The sequence below is a fragment of the Salvia hispanica genome, chromosome 6, assembly GCF_023119035.1.
Source record: "Salvia hispanica cultivar TCC Black 2014 chromosome 6, UniMelb_Shisp_WGS_1.0, whole genome shotgun sequence".
NCBI lineage: Eukaryota > Viridiplantae > Streptophyta > Magnoliopsida > Lamiales > Lamiaceae > Salvia > Salvia hispanica.
The window spans coordinates 12,939,254-12,958,025 of NC_062970.1; the positions used below are offsets into that span (position 1 = coordinate 12,939,254).

General features: G+C 36.7%; 3 protein-coding genes across 3 annotated transcripts; all 3 read right to left on the bottom strand.

Moving 5' to 3' along the window:
* Window positions 1-3,822: 3,822 nt before the first annotated feature.
* On the bottom strand, window positions 3,823-4,951 carry LOC125192861 (protein MIZU-KUSSEI 1-like). Its single transcript, XM_048090531.1, has one exon. The coding sequence runs from the start codon at window positions 4,725-4,727 to the stop codon at window positions 4,026-4,028; it is 702 nt and encodes a 233-aa protein (XP_047946488.1). The 5' UTR covers window positions 4,728-4,951; the 3' UTR covers window positions 3,823-4,025.
* Window positions 4,952-7,553: 2,602 nt separating this feature from the next.
* LOC125197147 (nudix hydrolase 1-like) lies at window positions 7,554-9,297 on the bottom strand. The gene is made up of 3 exons (XM_048095857.1): window positions 9,211-9,297; window positions 7,981-8,132; window positions 7,554-7,916 (listed from the first exon to the last, which is right to left on the bottom strand). Exons 2-3 carry the CDS (start codon window positions 8,090-8,092, stop codon window positions 7,660-7,662), a joined length of 369 nt encoding a protein of 122 aa, XP_047951814.1. The 5' UTR covers window positions 8,093-8,132; window positions 9,211-9,297; the 3' UTR covers window positions 7,554-7,659.
* Window positions 9,298-9,407: 110 nt separating this feature from the next.
* LOC125197146 (TVP38/TMEM64 family membrane protein slr0305) lies at window positions 9,408-13,564 on the bottom strand. Its single transcript, XM_048095856.1, has 5 exons — window positions 13,371-13,564; window positions 11,565-11,810; window positions 10,481-10,717; window positions 10,166-10,383; window positions 9,408-9,885 (listed from the first exon to the last, which is right to left on the bottom strand). Exons 2-5 carry the CDS (start codon window positions 11,802-11,804, stop codon window positions 9,618-9,620), a joined length of 963 nt encoding a protein of 320 aa, XP_047951813.1. The 5' UTR covers window positions 11,805-11,810; window positions 13,371-13,564; the 3' UTR covers window positions 9,408-9,617.
* Between the last annotated feature and the right edge of the window lie 5,208 nt (window positions 13,565-18,772).

Here is an 18,772-nt window from a genome sequence, read left to right on the forward strand (position 1 = left end):
TTGAAAAATAAACACTCTTTTGCGTGTTTAATACTATACTTTAAATTTTTTGATAATTCTCAACTCTTGACATCACATTTCCACCTAACCTATTTTTTGCCTCCCATGCAAAAACAAATCCTCAACAATATAAATGTATGCCCCTCTCTTCTCCATCAAGAAAAGTTATATCATTCCCAAAAATCCTTTTGAAAAGAAAGCAAAAGGAGAGAATTTTAAAGTATTCTTCTCTTCTTCGTCGTCGCCTCCATCTTCATAGTTGTTCAGAACTATACGAAGATCTACTCGGATGAATCCATCAGCGGTCTTCGTTGCTCTCCTTCTTTTTAACACGTGGAGCTCTTGCACCGCGAGTAGGCCGGGGAGATCGATATTGATTGTGAAGGAGGATGATCATTCTTCAATGGCTTTAAATTATTTTCAAGAAAAGGAAAAACTACGCAATGAGGGGTTGTACTTTGCTAAGCTTCCAAAAGGTGTACCTATCCCTCCTTCTGCTCCATCCAAGAGACACAACTCTTTACCTCAAGATTGAAAATGTGTTACACATTTTTTTGGTTATATTTTCTTCTTTAAAAAAAACATATCACATTGGCAATTATAATTTATACATGTATATTTTGCTGTACTGTTAGTATTAAATGAATGTATAGGGTTTTGTGGCCTAACTGGAAATGTATTAAGGCTTGGTTTTGGTATGGAGTAGTAGTATATAATTATTGTAGAGGAGGAGTATTTATTTATTTTTAGTCAACTTGTTCGATCTATATATAGTTTTAGTTTTAAGAGTGTACGTTTAGAAAGTCGGGCGTCATTCATTAGATTTCTGCATATATGCTGCTATTATATAGGTCAAATTGATGTGTGGTTTATATTTAGTTATGATAATTTCAATTTCGTGGTTTCTTGTTGATGAATTCATTTTTTCAGAGATTATTTTATTATTTACTATTAGAACATCGATTCTTTCACCTTGACCAGCCCCAAACATTCCAATACATTAACTGGACCAGACCCAAATATTCCAATATATTAATTGGACAAGGCCCAAACGTTCCAATAATTACTACTCCACTTTTTTTTTCATTAATGCGTATATTGACGAACAAAATTAGGTCCAAATCAACAAAGGCCATTGAAATATTATCATATTTCACTATATTGCTTCAAAACATGCCAATAATTTAACAGAAAAGCTTGTGAAGTAAATGAATATTGCTATTTGTTAGTTAGTAGTATTTCATTCCAATAACACTTGGGACTAATAAACTTACGTGGTGGAATATTTTTAGATATTTTTTAAATAAGAGAAACACAAAATGGTAAGAATATATTGTTATTTTAAGTAGAAATTAATTTGGAAAATATGTTACTATAGTACAGCTCCAAATCATAAATATATGAGATGGTGATAAGATAATAACTCACGAATAAAGCAGACGGCAAAGAAGTACAATAGTAGGGTATGATCGATGTGTAAAGCAAAAATTCAAACTTTGGTGCATAAAAAGACTCGAAAACTTTGAAAAAATTAAAGAAAAAGGAGTATTGGAATTGCTGTGATGAAATAAAAATAAAATATATTAAGACTTGACTAAAATAGTGGATCCAAATAGACATAATTGCCACTGCTGCACCCAACAATCGCAGTTACACACTACATTTTATTACAAGACAAAACAAGCAATAATTCTAATTGACCATTTGTTTCATGTTTCAGATTATGTCATATGAATTGTGACTGTCAAACACATGTCAATCTCTCTCTAACTCTAATTCTAAACGATAGAAATCTAACGGTGGGTCCATGAGACTTATATAGTGATTAAGTTTTTTTAGTATACCGATGTGAGATATTGTTATAGGTGTGCATTAAAATGACAATACTCTTAAAATGACAATGTGACACCACGCTAGACTACAATATTATAAACGCTAGACTGCAATATCCAATACACTAGACTGCAATCTATAGATTGCAGTCCAGCTTATTAGATATTGCAGGCGAGAAAAATTGCAGTCGTGCGTATTGAATATTGCAGTCCGCAAAAATTTACCCTTGATTAATTTTTATGATTGCCACATGGCAGCTGATTATTCGTCCATGTGTATAAATAATTGGCTAGGATTGGTGGTATGGTGTTACCTGAAGGAGTGTTGTCATTTTATTAACACAAACCTATTGTTACATTCATTTTATGTTTCAATTGCCAACACTAAACCATAGTGAATTAATTACTTTATTTGAGACATATTATAACAATCCAACGTTTAATAATATGCAGCCGCCGTGAATAAAAAAGGACGTGTTTTGATTTTCTGTATTTTAATCCAAGATCCGCGTGCTTAAAAGATTTGTTTAATTTCTTGAAAATTGGGAATTGAAGAATTTAAGAAAACAAAATCGAGTGTTGTTTTTCCTTTCAAGATTTTCTTCACTTTCCCATTTCTCTTTTTTACACCATTAAGAGGTTTTATTTTCATATAGTGTGCATTCTTGATACATATGTTCTACTATGTCACAGATAGACTTTCAATTTAATGGCATAATTCTTGTATGACAAATAAATGCGGACCTTTATTATTTATATTAAAAAGCAAAATCAATTTAAGCTAAGTACTAATATGAGAATGGCATATTAAATGAAGTACTTAAAGCATCTCCGATGGAGAGGGTAAATGGAAAGGTAAAGGGAATTAGCTACTGTATTTACCTTTTCTTCAAAAAAATTCATGTTCCAATGAAAATGGTATATAGGGAGGTATTATACCTTCTTTTATTTTGAGAAGGTATTTTTACCTTTTCATGGTAGAAGGGTAAAATGTTAGTTATTTATAGTTGTCTTTTTAATTTACTTTCTTTCCTTGGAGTACATTACTTTTAAGAATGTATAATTATCTTTTTGAAAAGGTAAATGAAAAATATGCTTTCTCAATTTACTTTTCTCCCTTGGAGATGCTCTTACCTTATTACTATAAAATTTTAATGGATACATTGCCAATTAAGTTTAGACCAATTTTGGTATGTGCTACAATTTTTTTGAAATTTGAAAAATAAAATCACGAAAGATGAAATATTTACAGTTGTCTTGTTCACCTCATTTTCAATAAAATATGCAATGATATGACAATCATTTTTAAACATATGAAAGTGTTATACTTATAACTACGTTTGTTCACTTCTTTAGGGTGATACATGTTCATACGAGGGATATTAACAAAAATTTAAACATATTTCATAAGTCGTTTGACCATTTAGCTAATTATATTTAATAGTAGTAGCTTACAAAAGTAAGGTACTGAAGTAAATAAAACACTACAACTCCCTGTTGATTGCTCTTCTTTTAAAGAGATAATTATAAGCTAAAGTAACGACGGCTGTCCATTCATTTTGCCATCTCTTAGACTAGGAAAAATTTCCCAAAACCCATATAAGTGGTTCCTATGATCATGATCATCCAATCATCAGATTCAGTGCTATTTCATTTTAATTTCCCAAAGTTTAATTTACCATTCAAATCATTACATAGGCTGTATAACTTGTATTGACCGTTTAGTATGTAATGAGTTTTCAAGATTTTAGACTTTTATTGATTTGAACATAAGGATTTAATATAATTTCGAGTAGATAGTCGTTGCAAAGTGGAACAGTGATGAACTTGATTCTGTGCTTGTGCTTTTGTATGATAATTAAAGATTAGAACTGGAAAAACATGTTTGCCCATTACTTAAACCAAATCATTGCCATTTCTTATTTCTTTCCTTACTCATGTTTTGTCTTCTGTCGTTCCTTAATCCAAATAGAGGTAAGCACACAAGACGTTCGATAAAATTACTCAACTAAAATCACAAATTACTGCAAATCATAATCTTAAATAAGCAGTAAAACCCCAACATATTAACAAACTATACCATTCCCACCGCTACTATCTTTACCTAATAATTATACCTCCTCCACCACCCACTCCAATTAAACCCTAATACAACAAATTAAGAAAAAACTGCAATTTCCCCCAATTCGATGTTCAAACTCTGAGCAAGTAAATGCTCAGCTCCGGCCCTCCATTTCCATCCGGATTCATCATGTAGAAAGCCTCCGAATCCTTGGACCCCACCACCCTCTCGAATTTCGCCCTCATATACATCATCTCGCCGCCGCCGGGGATGACGCCGGCGCCCATCGAGATGGGGCCCACGGAATTCAGCACCTTCCACTCCTCCGCGCCGCACTCGCGCCGCATCGCGTAGCCGCACTTCTTCCCGTTGCAGTAGGTGCGCCAGACGGGCTCTTCCAGAAGCTTCGCGCCCTTCTTCTCGGCCCGCTTCTCGCACTCCAGCGCGATCCTGACGAGCCCGGACGCCATCTCCTTCACGAGCGCGCTCGTCGGCGTGGCCAGCTCCACCAGGAAGGCCGGCGCCGCCTTGAAATCCTCCTGGAACGCGAAGCGGACGTGGCCGCGCCGCTGCCCGAAGAGGGTCCCCACGACCCGGCCCGACGAGAACGGAGACCGGGCCCGGCCCAGCAGCTTGGAGATGGCCAGGACGGATACCCTTTTCCGGGCCCGGGCGGATTGCTGCTGCATTGGGAAGGTCTTGAGGTCTTCCGATTTGGGGGTGAAGTTGAGGATTTCTTGCATTTCGTCGTCGTCTTTGTTTTTCCAGTGGAAGTATCTGCGGGAGAAGGAGAAGGAGGAGTCTTGGGGGGTTTTGGCCATGATTGTCTTCATCTGGAGTGAGAGAGGGGGAAAGGGATTAAAGTGAGAAAACAAAGGAATAACTTAAAGGGAAAAGAGGGATTCTTTTTGTTTTGAAAATTGAAAGAGAGTAGAAACAATGTGAAAATGATAAAGGAGTTGTTTTGGGATTGATTGCTCTAATTATTTCCGGTTATATATATTGGGTGTTGGAATTGAATTTGATAGTGGGTGAGGGAGTGTGACAGGGAGAATTCTGACAAAAAGAAGGTGATCAGCCCCACCAAACTGAATCACCAAAACATTAGAATGTATTCACACAACAAAACACACTACACACAGTGGAGTGGACCAAGGTTAAAACGTCCCAAATAAAGGGATCAAAAAGTAATAGTGGGAATATGAGAGATAGTATTACACTACTCTTTCATCACCTAAAAATGTACTCCATACACTTTAATAATGTGAAATTGATACATAACTGAGAAAGAGAAAATATGGAGTAGTTAACATAACGTTAATAAAAATAATGACAAAAAATGGACAAGGACTTATAAATCTTTGATCTGTTTAGTATTATACTAAGTAGTATAATTGAATTTGGTAGTTTGAATGGATGGTGGGGGCTGAGTGCAGATAGACAGGAAAGTAATGGAGGAGGATTTCATTGGAAACAGGATAGGCACAATCCAATTCCAAGTGTATCCGCATTGGACCACTGCATTTCTTCATGTTGTTCCACTATCAACTGCACGCTTATTCATCTCTACCATCACCAGTTAACCACCACCGCCACCGCTGCATTTTGGAATGCGAAGGCCATCTTTTGGTCCAAGTTTCTAGTGGCATTAATCGATTCAAAATGTTGCAGTAGTAGTCTAATTACTGGGCCTTAATTAAGAAGCTCCAACAAAGATAACATATGTATGAATGTATCATACTCCGTATCTACTAGTAAGGTGAAGTATTGAATAAATAAGCTAACACAATGACTTTTTAAGGTTTTAGTTGTTGAATTGAAACGAGAGATAGATATGAAGTAAAGAAGTAAGTGAGATTTGGCTCTACCGTTTAAAAATGAGAGTGCCTTTTGTGTTAACATTGTCAAACAATGTTCAACTTTCTCTACATTTTCTACTGTCTAATTGTCATGAACGTTGATTTTAGTCAGTTGTGTTTTGTGGGTTCAAAATTTTATGGACCAACTAATCATGATCTGCTGCCAACGGCTAGAGCTGAAACTCGATCAATTTTTTTGAATAAAAATAAATAGACGTATTGTTCAATCTGTAGTAGCAGAATAAATGAATATGAATTATGAAAATGGATCTGAATTGTGGAGTATTTTTTTTTGGGATGATTTAGATTGGTATAATTACCACATGCATTCGGTAATAGGAGTTTCTTTCTGTCATTTCGGTCCATCCACTAATAAAAATCTCATTCCTATTATAAAATGATAAATATATCTAATACTTTATTCACTAATTTTACTTATAATTTATTATTAAATTAAAATATAAAAGAGATCTACGTTTCACTAATGTTTCTAAATTATAAGTAATTCTTTTCAAACTCATACATAAAAAGGGGAAAATATAATTTAGAGATCAAGAAAAGGATGGTAAGGCCCATATGATCATATTGGCCCAATCTAATTAAGAAAATGCATTCACCACATGTCCACATCCTCTTCTGAACAAGGGGCTCGTTTGATTGGAGGCTGTGGAAATGTAAACATCAATGGATACTGGAAGTAAATTGGACTTTCTGGGTATTAGACCATTTTCAATGTATACTAAATCCTGAAATGAAATAGATATAAGCTCCAAATTCTAATAGTATTCCGAAACAAGTCCCATTTTTAGATTTTTGAGTGAAAAATATTGATCTTTAGGTTTACATTAAACTTAAATCAAAAACTTTTTTAAATTCTACGAGTAAAATAGCATGATATAGAGAATATTCTTTGTTTTTTGAGTTTAGCGTAATGATTACGGTAAAATCATATTTGATGTGACATTCACACTAAAATGGGTAAATGGTTAGAGATGCTCTCCTAGATGCATAATTGGGAGGAAAATGCTATTGACATTGAATGACGTGCCTATCCTCCAATAAGTCTTACTGTCTTAGAACATCTCTAATGGCGGACTTCCCGTTGCCCTTCGGAGAGGCTTCCGGGAAGTCCGTCGGGGAAGGGCGCCACTGTGGCTCGGAGAGGAGGACGCGGACGTCCCGTGAGGACACGGGAAGGGCGCGGCCGTCGCGGGAAGGGCGGGCGGACGTCCGCCATTGTGGCGACACGCGGACGTTCGCTATTTTAGATTGAAATTTTTTTGCCTTTCCTTAGAGAATAAAACAAGCTAAAAAAAAGGTTTTAGAGCCGCCGACAAACAAAAAATAGAGCTTTCCTAGGACAAACATTTGTATGTTCATAATTTTGTCCCCTCGACTATAATTTTCTGACTCTGTCCCCGCTTATGAGTAAAATGAACATAATATAGAGAATATTCTTTATGTTTGAGTTCAAGGTAATGATTAAAGTAAAATCATAGTATTTGATATGACATTTACACTAAAATAGGTTCGAGTTTAGTATAAATGGTTAGAGATGCTCTTATAGACGCATCGCCTATTAACATGAAATGACGTGCCTATCCTGAATTAAGTCTTAATTACCTATATTATCCTCATGGAATGGGTGTCAAAAACATCGCACCAAATGCATCAATGATTCTGTACTTGAATACCAATTTAGCATTGTTTGTCCATCTAAATTTTTGTCACAATTTATTTAGCTTAATTACTCCACTTCTCAAATCTTTCCTTTCCAGTGATCAGCCTTGTTAGCAAGAATAACGCAGCAAAAGATTGGTACTACTAATAAATTGGAAATTGGAGTCCGGCAAATGGACCTTGATTGAGCACAGTAAAGAAAATATTGAATTCCAATTCCAATGAGCTAAAAAAGGCGGGAAAAGGGATCAAATCCGGCGCTAGCCATGGCTTCCAGCGGCCGCGGCAGATCGTTCCAATCGTACCAATCCCAGCCCTCGCACTTCTCCGGCTCCAGATTCTGCGGGATCTGATCCGGATCGGCCAGAACCGCACGCATCATTATCGCGACGTTGCTGGTCGCAGTCAGGAATTCGATATTTTGTATGTGTAGCCCCGTCTCCTCCTTCACCTCTCTCGCCGCACATTCCTCGAAGCTCTCCCCTATAAATCAATTAATTCATTTTTCAAAATTTAGGATTTTCGATACTATGATTAAGAAACTAACCGAACTCGAGGTGGCCGCCGGGAAGAGCGAAGGTGTCGCGGCGCCGCCCTAAAAGCACCTTTTTGTCTCTAAGCAAAAATACCACCACCGCCACTTTAGGCCTCGCCTCCATTGGCTTCTCCGTTGCGACCTTTGGATTCGTCTTCAAAATCCTTTTTAATTGAAATGTTACAGTTTATTAGCTCAACTTATTTAAAAATAAAATTAATAGATTAATGTATATTTAACTTAACCCTCGCCGTCATTGTGGAATCTTTGGGCTTAAGCAAGTAATAGAAACATTCCATTGTTTTGAATATTTATACATTATCACAACTCCAAATAAATTACTCATAATATGTGAAGTTAGAAATAAACAACTGATTTTACAAAGAACCTACAGTTTGATAATCAATCTGACACTAAAAAACATGTGTTTTAATAATTCCCAAATTCACTCTTAGTTGAGATTATCATAAGCACCCAAGTTCCATTTTTCTTGAATTATGTACGATACTCAATAGATTGATTGGACATTGGTACGGAAGAATTTCAATAATGGAGTAGAGTGAACTGAAATTGGGGAAGAACTGAAAGGATAACTTGGGCCCTAGCTTGAAAATTCATAGTGACCAAGAACTTCTCCCATCGATTGATATTTTTAGTTCTATTTGTATATAGTTGGTGTGAATTTCTATGATTTGGTTCATTTTAGGGATTGAAGAATCTGTATCAATGATTTCTTATTCAATTTTTCCATGAGCTGCTTTGGCATTTTCAATCTGGAAATATATTGTTGATAAAATAAATATTTTAATACTACTCCAGTATCTAAAGACTGATCTTTTTAGGATTCATAAATTTAGAACCCCTTTGCTTACCTGTGCAGACCACATATGGATTCAATCCTTGCATCATGGGGGGGTTTGATTACATCATTCCAAGGTTCACTATCTGGCCATTTCACTATCCAGTGATAAACTAAACTCTAACAAACTTGGTCTTCAATTCACAGTGTGATGTGACTACATCTCTGCAGTTACACCACTTTACCTTTATATGCAGGTAAACCAACACAGACTTTTTTCATGCTATACAAGTCAACAACCATTCCCAATAGTCTTTCACCAAAATATGATTCTAAACGCAGACAGGGAGCAAGTCCAAGGAAGCGGTTTTCAGTGACTTTATACAAGAGCTTTTGAGGGGATGGAGAAATTCTGGAGTGAATATGATTATGAATAAACTTACTATTTGCCTTTCCCAACAACCGGTTCTTGATAGGTGGAGCAGAGCATCTGATATCAAACTGCCTCCTTCACACCTATGTCGTTTTCTTGAAACAAAGCACTCAGAAATCGACGTTAGTTTCCATCTTTCAGTTTCTCGACATTGCTGGAATGAGATCATAATGTAATGTTCCTTTAATGGCATTCTAAGATGCTGTAGAAGACAAATACATTTTCCAATGGAATTTGAAGATAAAACAATGATCTGTCTGGCATTTACATCGAGGATATTCAACGATACAGTAAATTTAATCTGGACTCACCTGAAACGGATGTGGCAGATCCACTCACAGATATCATTGAGTACCAGCCTACAAGTAAATTATTTTCCTACGGCACATACTAGGTAAGAGTAAGCCTCTCCCGTCTTCAGCTACTTACAGGCAAAGACAGTGTATAACTATCAGGTTCTTTACTAGGAAATTTATGTAACTCAAAACTGCTAGTGCCAACGGCTGTGCCTTCTTCACCGGCTTCTTCAGTCTCCAGTTCCTTCAACTTCCTCTTGGCATAAACAGTGAATACAATCGTGGAGATTATTGCAATAACGAATGAGATTACATTGTAAATGATCTCTACTGTAGTGAGGTGATGGTTCCCATACTGGACGTTGGCTAATGTCCTTATTAGCTTACCACTGCATAGAAACAACACCAGACCTTAGTACCAAAGGATGTTTATCAAAACATTAGATAATGATGGCAGCATCTCGAGCAGGTTACAAAAATCTACGTGTCTATTTAGTGGAAAACGAACACCTAATAGTGTCATTTGCAATACATGACTAAATGAAAGAATGAGAACTTGCAGAACCAATGGATGTGTGTGCTATTTGAAAATACAGTTATCGAGATGGAATGATGAACAACAGATTTCTGATATGCACAAAAGACAGAGTTTGCGATGGAGAGGGTGACCTGTAGATATAAATGAAGGATTCTGGAATCATTCCTGCAACTGATCCACATACATAGGGCCAGAATCTCATATTTGTTACAACTATGGCATAGTTGAAGATTGTGTAAGGAAAAGGTGATACTCTAAAAAGAGCAACTACTTGAAACTGATGGAACCAACTTCCTTCTGCTGCTAATCTAATCACAGCAATTTTTTCAGGCCATCTCTTCAACCATTGCTGTCAGCACAAAAAGAAAATAAAACAAAGTATAGAGTCGAAAAACAAGGCATGGAAGTCAACACTGTAAAGGCTCCCTATAAGTTCATTTCCTTACATGAATTCGGTCACGAAAGAGTAAACCAACCGAGAAGGGAAGGACCATTCCAATTGTTGTTCCAACCATGATTATGACAAACCCGAGACCGTAACCAAAAATCATCCCAGCCAGCCACATGGAAGGGCCTGAAGGAATTAAAAAAACAGGGAACAGTGCCAACGAACCTACAAGTACAAGTGCGAGCATTGGACGGCCAAATGCAGTGGCTTCCCATTCCAAGGTTGGAAAAAGAACCTATGTAAGATAGCACACATTGTGTCACATTCTTAAGAAGCACAAACAATAGGATTTCCCAAATGCAATAAAACTAGCAAGCACACCTCATAATATAACAAGCTTAATTTTACTCCTAAAATATACTACATTGATTGCAGTCATGGAGCTTCTCTACCAAAAATTCAAAGCTATGTTTGAAACTAGTTGTTGCTGGACTGTAGCCTCAAGCAAAATAAAGTCGCTACAAAATACAAATGCAGTTTTAACTACTTGGGTGTTGAGCCAATATACCTTGGCAAAACCATAACATTTGCAAAATGCAAGACTTAAATCTGATCTTGCAGTTCCGTAATTGGTAAAGTAAGCTAAAAAGAGTGATATAACGTGAGAGGAAAGAAAGCAAATACTTATCAACTTACTTCCAAAAACGAACTATGTAAATCTGGCTTTGCTTGGACTTTATACGATTGAGTCATTTTAAACACAACTCTGAGCACACAAACTGTGACCTGAATCTAATCTATAATCCCAAAACATGTTAAAGCCACAATACCCTTACTCAAATATGAATGGTGTAGTAATGATTGAACAATGGGAGAAACGAAGAAATCATCATTTACAAGCATTTCTCAATTGGGCTCTGTTATTTCACATAACTGGAGCAAACATCTAGCATGTAAGACGAAGAAAAAAAGTTTTTTAAGATTAATTGTTCGGTGTTTCAAGTTCATTCTCTGAGACCTCAAATCTCAGTTCCTCCCTTAGTTAACATGAACAGTTGCAAACCATAGCTCTTTGGAGTTTAGCGGAAAAATATCAAGGAAGTTGGTATGTAATTTTTAAAAGCAAAAGGACTTGTAAATACCTTCTTTACAAAAAAGGGCAATCCCCACTTTGCTAATATGAGAAGAAGAAGTACAGTGATCAAGCACCATATTATGGTCTTCACCCACCACATTCGAGATCCATTTGTCTCCTGCCTTTGAGATTCCAAAATCTCTGGTTCAGGTTTCCTTACTTCACTTGGTTTGACCAATCTCACATACTCACTGTCTTCTCTTCCTTTGGCATGGGTTTCCATCACCTCATCACTCAACTTTGACATCTCCAGCTGATATACCAAATCACAGCCAGAGAAAGAAAAGGATGAATCATAACTTTCAGTATGATAAAGGAGAAATGAGGAAGTGGCGTTCACCTATACTAGATACAATTAACTGATAAATATGCAGCACATATTTACATAAACTTTCCAGCATCCACATTCCACTTTGCATTGTTAACAGAAACTTAGGTATGAGTGACTGGATATTAAAATTGTATGCAGAATGTAACAGATTGGTTCCTGCGGGGATTGTCTATGTCTACTTATTTCATTTCCGTAGTTATCTTTTATTTTCTAAATTGATAAATTTATTAAGGATTAAAAGTTAAAAGATGGATCAATATGTGAGACGTGTTTGAAGGTCCTATGTTATCAAATCATTCATCTGTTAAATAGAGTCCATAGATTCGTTCCAAGAGAGTGGCTTTCGGTTTTTGGTGTCGGCTTTAAACACATGGGCTGGAAAATCTTGATCTAGAGGTATTAATAATAATTTTTTCCAGATAATTTTTGGTGTCGGCTTTAAACACATGGGCTGGAATAATGTTTTCTCCCAGTAGTCATTGAAACATTAGGTTTAAACGTTAATGATAATATTATTATGATAACAAAAAGGTTTTGCAGTCATTTACTTTCTACATTCAACCATCATAGAGGAGGTTTCAGTCTACCTAAATGCCATAAACACTATTTTCCTTGAATTAGCAATTCACTGGCATGGGAACAAAACTGTTTCTTCAGAAACCAATGCACTATATATCAAGTATGCATACCACACCACGACTAGACAAGACTGCTACCAAGATTTAACAATCTATTACCTTTTGAGATATAGGATTGTGGTATCATATGGTTCATTCTAGATTGTAGAATCAAATTAACACGCTGAAGACACGGAAAATAGACCCATTCTACTGGCCGTGTATGTAAATAATGACCACTTAGATAATTAAACAGGAATTAGTACCAAAATTGAATTCCAAGGGGAATCAAAGTTCAAAACTTCAAGCTTGCTAAGTTCAAAGCCTACGTAGATATTAAGTTTAAGCTTGCGATAATTGGTACAAATTCCATTTCAAGGCAACGATCATCCTAGCCACGACACATAACCCAGCAATCAAAGGCAACGATAATCCTAGCCACAACACATATAACAGATTAACCCAATAATTAAAGGCATAAAGAAAAACTATGTGGCCAACACATAATCCAAGCCCTAAACCAGTGGCCTCATTGCTCTGTTCTTAACAAAGTAAAAAACCAAAAGCATCTACATATGTCATTTCCAGTTTTGAGCTAAAAGGTAATGCCAAAATGTACAAAAGACACCATCTTCCCTTCGAACCCTATAATTACAAAAATTGTTTCGGTTCTTCAATTCTTTACTGGAATAGCAAAAAAAATGCCAATTCACAAAGGCATGCTGATATTGAGTACACATAAACAAATAGAGAAAAAGAAAGCGAAAATTCAACAGAGTGCCCCAAAAAGAATCGCCCTTAATAAAAAAGAAGTTAATTGACAAAAAAGAAGGCTAAAAAATTGAACTTGACGCTCAATACTTACTTGGAAAAAGAGGAGTGTTGCTTGGCGAGCGGCGATTGTTTCCCCCTTCCACTCTTTCTCGATTTCAGGTGAAAATGCTGGGGGATTATGAATTTTTCACGTATAAATTTGCAGAAATTGAGATGACAGAAGCGTATAAAAGAATAATCCCATTATGTGGATTGATTGGGTTATGGCGAAAATCAGAAAAAGGAAAAGGAAGTGAATTTAGTCGTAGGTGGAGAGCACTACTTTTTATTTCTCGAGTTTTTGTGAATTTTAATTTTGATAAATCAATAAAAATAATATAAAAATTACTCCATATTACCATTAACCGCATAACTAAATTAAAGTTGCAAAGCAGGTAGCCATTCTCGTATAACAGATGCTAGCATACAAATCTATGTATAGAGAATTTTATATGTTTAATTACTCCGTGATAGATTGACTGAGGAGAACAATTTTATGAGTATGTTTAATTATCGATAGATTGACTAGAATATAGAGATATAAGTATAATGGGATGTGATAATTGATAATTATTTACTAATTGATTCAGAGGGAAGTTATCAATTGTTAACTCATCATTTAATTACTAACTACGACTAATTTAAGGTTATAGGATTTTAGAAAACGTGTGGTCTACAATTTGTCACGTGTAATTTTCGTTTCATTAATAAAATAAAAAAAAACTCCAAATTAGGGTTTTGGATGAAAATGTCAATATAGTGTTTCGAAAATATCAACACTATGCTTTGAGAATGTCAACACAATGCTTTAAGAATGTTAACTCATTATCTTATATTGACATTTTACATGTATTATATTGACGTATTTTATATAGTATAATGACATTTCTACTGTACGAAAAAATTAAAAAATTTGAATTTTTTTTCAAATTTTGACGTCGGAACATATGCATGTAGGATATCGTTGGAATCCTTATGAAATTATCTTTAATTTGATATATGTTATATGAATTTAAAGTTTTGGTATTTCTCTTAAAAGTTAGTTATAGCTAAACATGTAGTTAATTGACATTAATACCCCTATTGATATTTTTTGGAATTAATCATATGGCCTTTGACGTTTTTCGTTTATCGTATTGACATTTAGGGATTGATGATCTAAGCCTTTAATTTGAATATCTAATGGCTATTATTTAGTTGTAGTTAGCAATTAAGTTATGAGTTAACAATATAACACTCCCCTTAATTTAGATTTGTTATCTATTGACACGTAAAACTTTATTTTATAATTAACTAATTTAAAAAGGGTATTTTCATTATTTTTTATACTTCTTTGACATTTTTTGTGATTATCACGATATCAACATAGTATAGTTATAATATTAACTCAATGCCTTGAATCGACTAAATTTGTTGACATTGGACATGCGTATGATTAACATTATATGTACTGTTGTTGACATGAATCTGCCTATTGATAATTCAAAATACTAAATTTGTTGACATTGGACATGTATATGATTAACATTATATGTTTGTTGACATGAATCTGCCTGTTGAAAATATTAAAAATTCAAAATAAATTATCACATTTTATCATCAAAATATACGTAATTAGGATATTGTTAGAATCCTTATAAAATTACTTTAATTTGATATATATTTTATAAAAAAATAGTATAAATCAAAATAGTTTATCAGTGAATTACATTTGAGGGGCACATGAATTTGTATTAAGTTACTCACTTAATATATTTTATGCAATTTCAATTTATTAGTACTAAAAATCTTTTCTCTCTACTTCTTTTTATTCTTTCTTATTCTTCTTATTAGTTAGACAATTATACTCCCTCCATCAACAACAGAATTAGTAAGGGTCAAGTCCTCGCTTTAGCGGAGGCTTGACCGGTGCCAGATGCAGTATCAATATTGTTGCATAGGGTGGAAATGGAAGAAAGTGCTAGTATCAATAGAGATACTGGTACGTAGAAAGAGAAAGAGAAAGAGAAAGAAGAGGGTCAATTAAAATTTGGAAGTGACGCTTAACACAAGCTATTCTCACATGAACAATACTATTATTATCTTACTAGAGCAACAATATTAAATAACTAATTATGGAGTACTACATCATAGAATAATTTTTAAAATATTATTCTTGTTAGAGCATCATTAACCCTGGTCCGGACTCAGGTCCCAAGTCCCTTCCATGTCATCATTTTCCTAAATTTGAGTCTCAGCCCAAAACTCTTCTAACCCTGTAGGCCCTAACCCGTGACTATTAAATTGCACTATTCACCACTTCAACCTATTTTACTTGTAAAAATTGAAAACGTTGAACAATTCAAACTGAAATAATTCATTGTTCAGTCGGAAAAAAGAAAATTACAAATCCTAAAAAAAGAAAATTAAAAATCCTAGAAGAAGAAATTTAAAAATCCTAGAAAAAGAAAATTACAAGTCATAAAAAAATGAAAAAACTACGTCTTCTTCATTTGTGCACGAAAGTAGGCGATCATCTCATGGTGCAACTCGAGATCGAACTCCAACATTGTCGAGGTATCCCTCGATGTCAACCCCGTCAGTAGGCTCATCCGCCAGGTAATACTCATATCCGACATACAGTCGGATATCTTATCCAGAGAAGGATTGGGCGGCGGTGTCGGCATAGCAGAGTAGCTCGCAGATGTCTTCCCCTTCGCTTTCCTCTTTGCCGCCTTTTTGCCCATCGGACGACTTTCAGTACCAGGTGATGAGAGGAAGAGTCGTCGTCTATCACGTTGAGGTCGATTGGCGGACCTCCTTCGCTCGACGAGTAGTGTCCGGCGGCAGAAACTTTGTTTCTCTTCGGCGCCCCCCTTGCCGCCGTTTCAGCTCCACCGGTGTACTTTGGGCTCTTCTCGACAAGATTCCAAACGTCGAAGTACTTGAAATGCTTCTTCCCGTCAGAGAAGAAGTCCGCCTTGGCCTTCTCCACGAGGTCCATCTCGCTATGGCCACTCAGCCACATCCGGACTACGTTCGTCCACTTGTCGTTCCACTTGTTCATCTCCTTCTGGACCCGACCCTTTAGGACGACCAGAGTTGTACTTATCCGCAACCCGCGTCCAGAACACTTTGGTGCTCTGCTGGTTGCCGATGATAGGATCCTCGGAGACATCGATGAAATTCTTGGCCAGCCACATTGTCTCATGCGGACTATACTTCTTCGGCCCCTCATCATCCACAACCTTGCCCTTGCCCCTCCCTTCAGTGGGCTCCATATCACTGATTTCGTACTCATCAATGCTAACTGGCGATGTAACTTCCATGTTGGTAGGCAACCCCGGACTAGGCGTTACATCGGGCGACGACGGCACGTGCTAGTTGCTTGCATTGACGAATTCGTCCATCTCTCGTTGGTCGCTGTTAAACCAAACCATAGAAGCCAGATATATTGGAATACACGAGGATTGAAATTGAGAAGGTGTGGAAAAATTATGCACAAATGGAATATATATAGGCAATAAAACAAAAAAATAAAAAAACAATGGTGGGGCCTTGTGGCCCAGCCCGGAAACCATCCAACGCCGGGCCGGGACGCACGAAGTGGGGCACGGGCATGGTTAACGCTGGGCCGGGACGGACCCCGGGAGCGTTCCCAGTCCGCAACTGCGTTCGGCGGACCGGCCCAGGCCGAAAAGAGGCGTGTTCCATCGCGGCGAGACGGGGGACGGGGGACAGGTCGGAACTGCGGCCCAGCCCCCCGCGTTAATCATGCTCTTACCTCCTTAAAGGAGTGTATAAAATATTTTAGATTAATAGTATATGCATATAGTTACAATTGCTTAAATGCTCAATTCAATCTCATTTTGTTAAAAAAGAATTTAACCTTCCTTATAATATTAAAGTAATAGTATTAATTACTTTGGCAAATTCCATAAACAAATTTATAAACTAAAATACTTAGTAATTTTAATATGCTGATTGGCGCTACTCATGCTAAATTTGCAATAAATATATCACCCACAAGTGTATGGGGTATGTAGCACGTGGCAAGTTGAAATTATCGATCCTCGAAGACTAAATGCCGGCTTGAGTACTACGATGCAACTTTGAACACTATCTAGACTAATAGAAGGGGTTTTTGGGTTTTTTTCTTAACTAAGATCACAGAACAAGTAAACAAATAGCAAATTAGGAAAATAAAGCAAATAAGGGTAGTTTTCCCTCAAATTGGGAAGGTAGGGATATGGATCCGTTGGTATGGATCACGGGTGTTCACCTAGGGATCATGCTCATCTAAATGGTCTTATGTGTGGCTAGGAAGGTCGGGTTAATTGGCTAGACCCCCTCTCGGGTGCACCTAACGCGTTGATCGGCCTCTAATGTCGGAGTCTCCTCCCTACACTTCGAAACCGACTCCTAAAACCTACGGACCCAAGCCCTCTCTCTAGCTATGCCTCTCTCGAGCACATACAACGCACGGAGTTGTTGGTTATTTATCAATCTAATCAAGCATCTCTCAATGGCAATAATTAGAACAAAACATATCCAATTGGTAGCTAATCAATTAGACAATGAAACAAACACAATAACCAACAAAACCACCACAAAAGATATAGATAAGCATAATTCGAGGTTTAACCCATGGATTCCATACAAACTTCACCAATATCCCTAATAAGAACTTAGCTACTCATAATAGAAACTAGGACAAAGGAAAATACAAAAACATCAAAGGAAAACATAGTAAGAAAAGATAATAGAACTCCCTAAGGTAGACTTGATGTTGGGGAGGATCTTTCTTCTTCAATCACTTGAAGATGGAAGCCTCCTTGCCTTCAATCTTCTTGAATCTCTCGATTTTTCTCTCAATTTGCAGTGGGGGAAGTTAGGGTTCTAAATTGAGTTAGAACCCTTTTTATACTCGGAGTGAAAATCAGGACAAATTAGCAAACACCCGGTCGGGTGATTTGTAGGTGATAAAACACCCGACCGGGTTTTCTTCCCGAAGCCCGCTATTTTGCAAAACACCCGACCGGGTTTTCCGAGAAATGGAAAACACCCGGTCGGGTTTTCCTCCTGGAGTCCACAAGGCTACTTCAAAACACCCGACCGGGTGTTCCGAGAGATGGAAAACACCCGGTCGGGTTTTCCTCCTGGAGAACTCCTCGAATTTCAGCTTCGGCTCGTTTCAACCTGTTTTCATCACAAAACTACGACAAACCCATCAACTCACCTAATTAGTGTATATGCGGTGAAAAAACTTGTATTTAACATCTTAAACCATCAAAAGCACTCTTTAATCACCCATAAAACAAGCCTAAAATATGAGTTTGTCACTACCCAATACTTCCTCCATTCCACAAGAATATGCACTTTTGAAATTTGGAAACTTCTTTCTCTCTAATGAGATGAGACCAGGGACAGATCCAATTCATAGTGAGAAGGGGCAAATGCCCCACCTCAATTTTC

Bases quoted from the DNA above. Each gene is read 5' to 3' on its own strand.
- LOC125192861 (XM_048090531.1), bottom strand. From the start codon at position 4,727: ATGAAGACAATCATGGCCAAAACCCCCCAAGACTCCTCCTTCTCCTTC.
- LOC125197146 (XM_048095856.1), bottom strand. From the start codon at position 11,804: ATGTCAAAGTTGAGTGATGAGGTGATGGAAACCCATGCCAAAGGAAGA. The intron at 10,718-11,564 runs GTATTTACAAGT...TATCTTACATAG, and splicing joins TGCCCTTTTTTGTAAAGAAG to GTTCTTTTTCCAACCTTGGA. The intron at 10,384-10,480 runs GTAAGGAAATGA...TTGTGCTGACAG, and splicing joins TCTTTCGTGACCGAATTCAT to CAATGGTTGAAGAGATGGCC.
- LOC125197147 (XM_048095857.1), bottom strand. From the start codon at position 8,092: ATGGAGGCGAGGCCTAAAGTGGCGGTGGTGGTATTTTTGCTTAGAGAC. The intron at 7,917-7,980 runs GTTAGTTTCTTA...ATTGATTTATAG, and splicing joins CGGCGGCCACCTCGAGTTCG to GGGAGAGCTTCGAGGAATGT.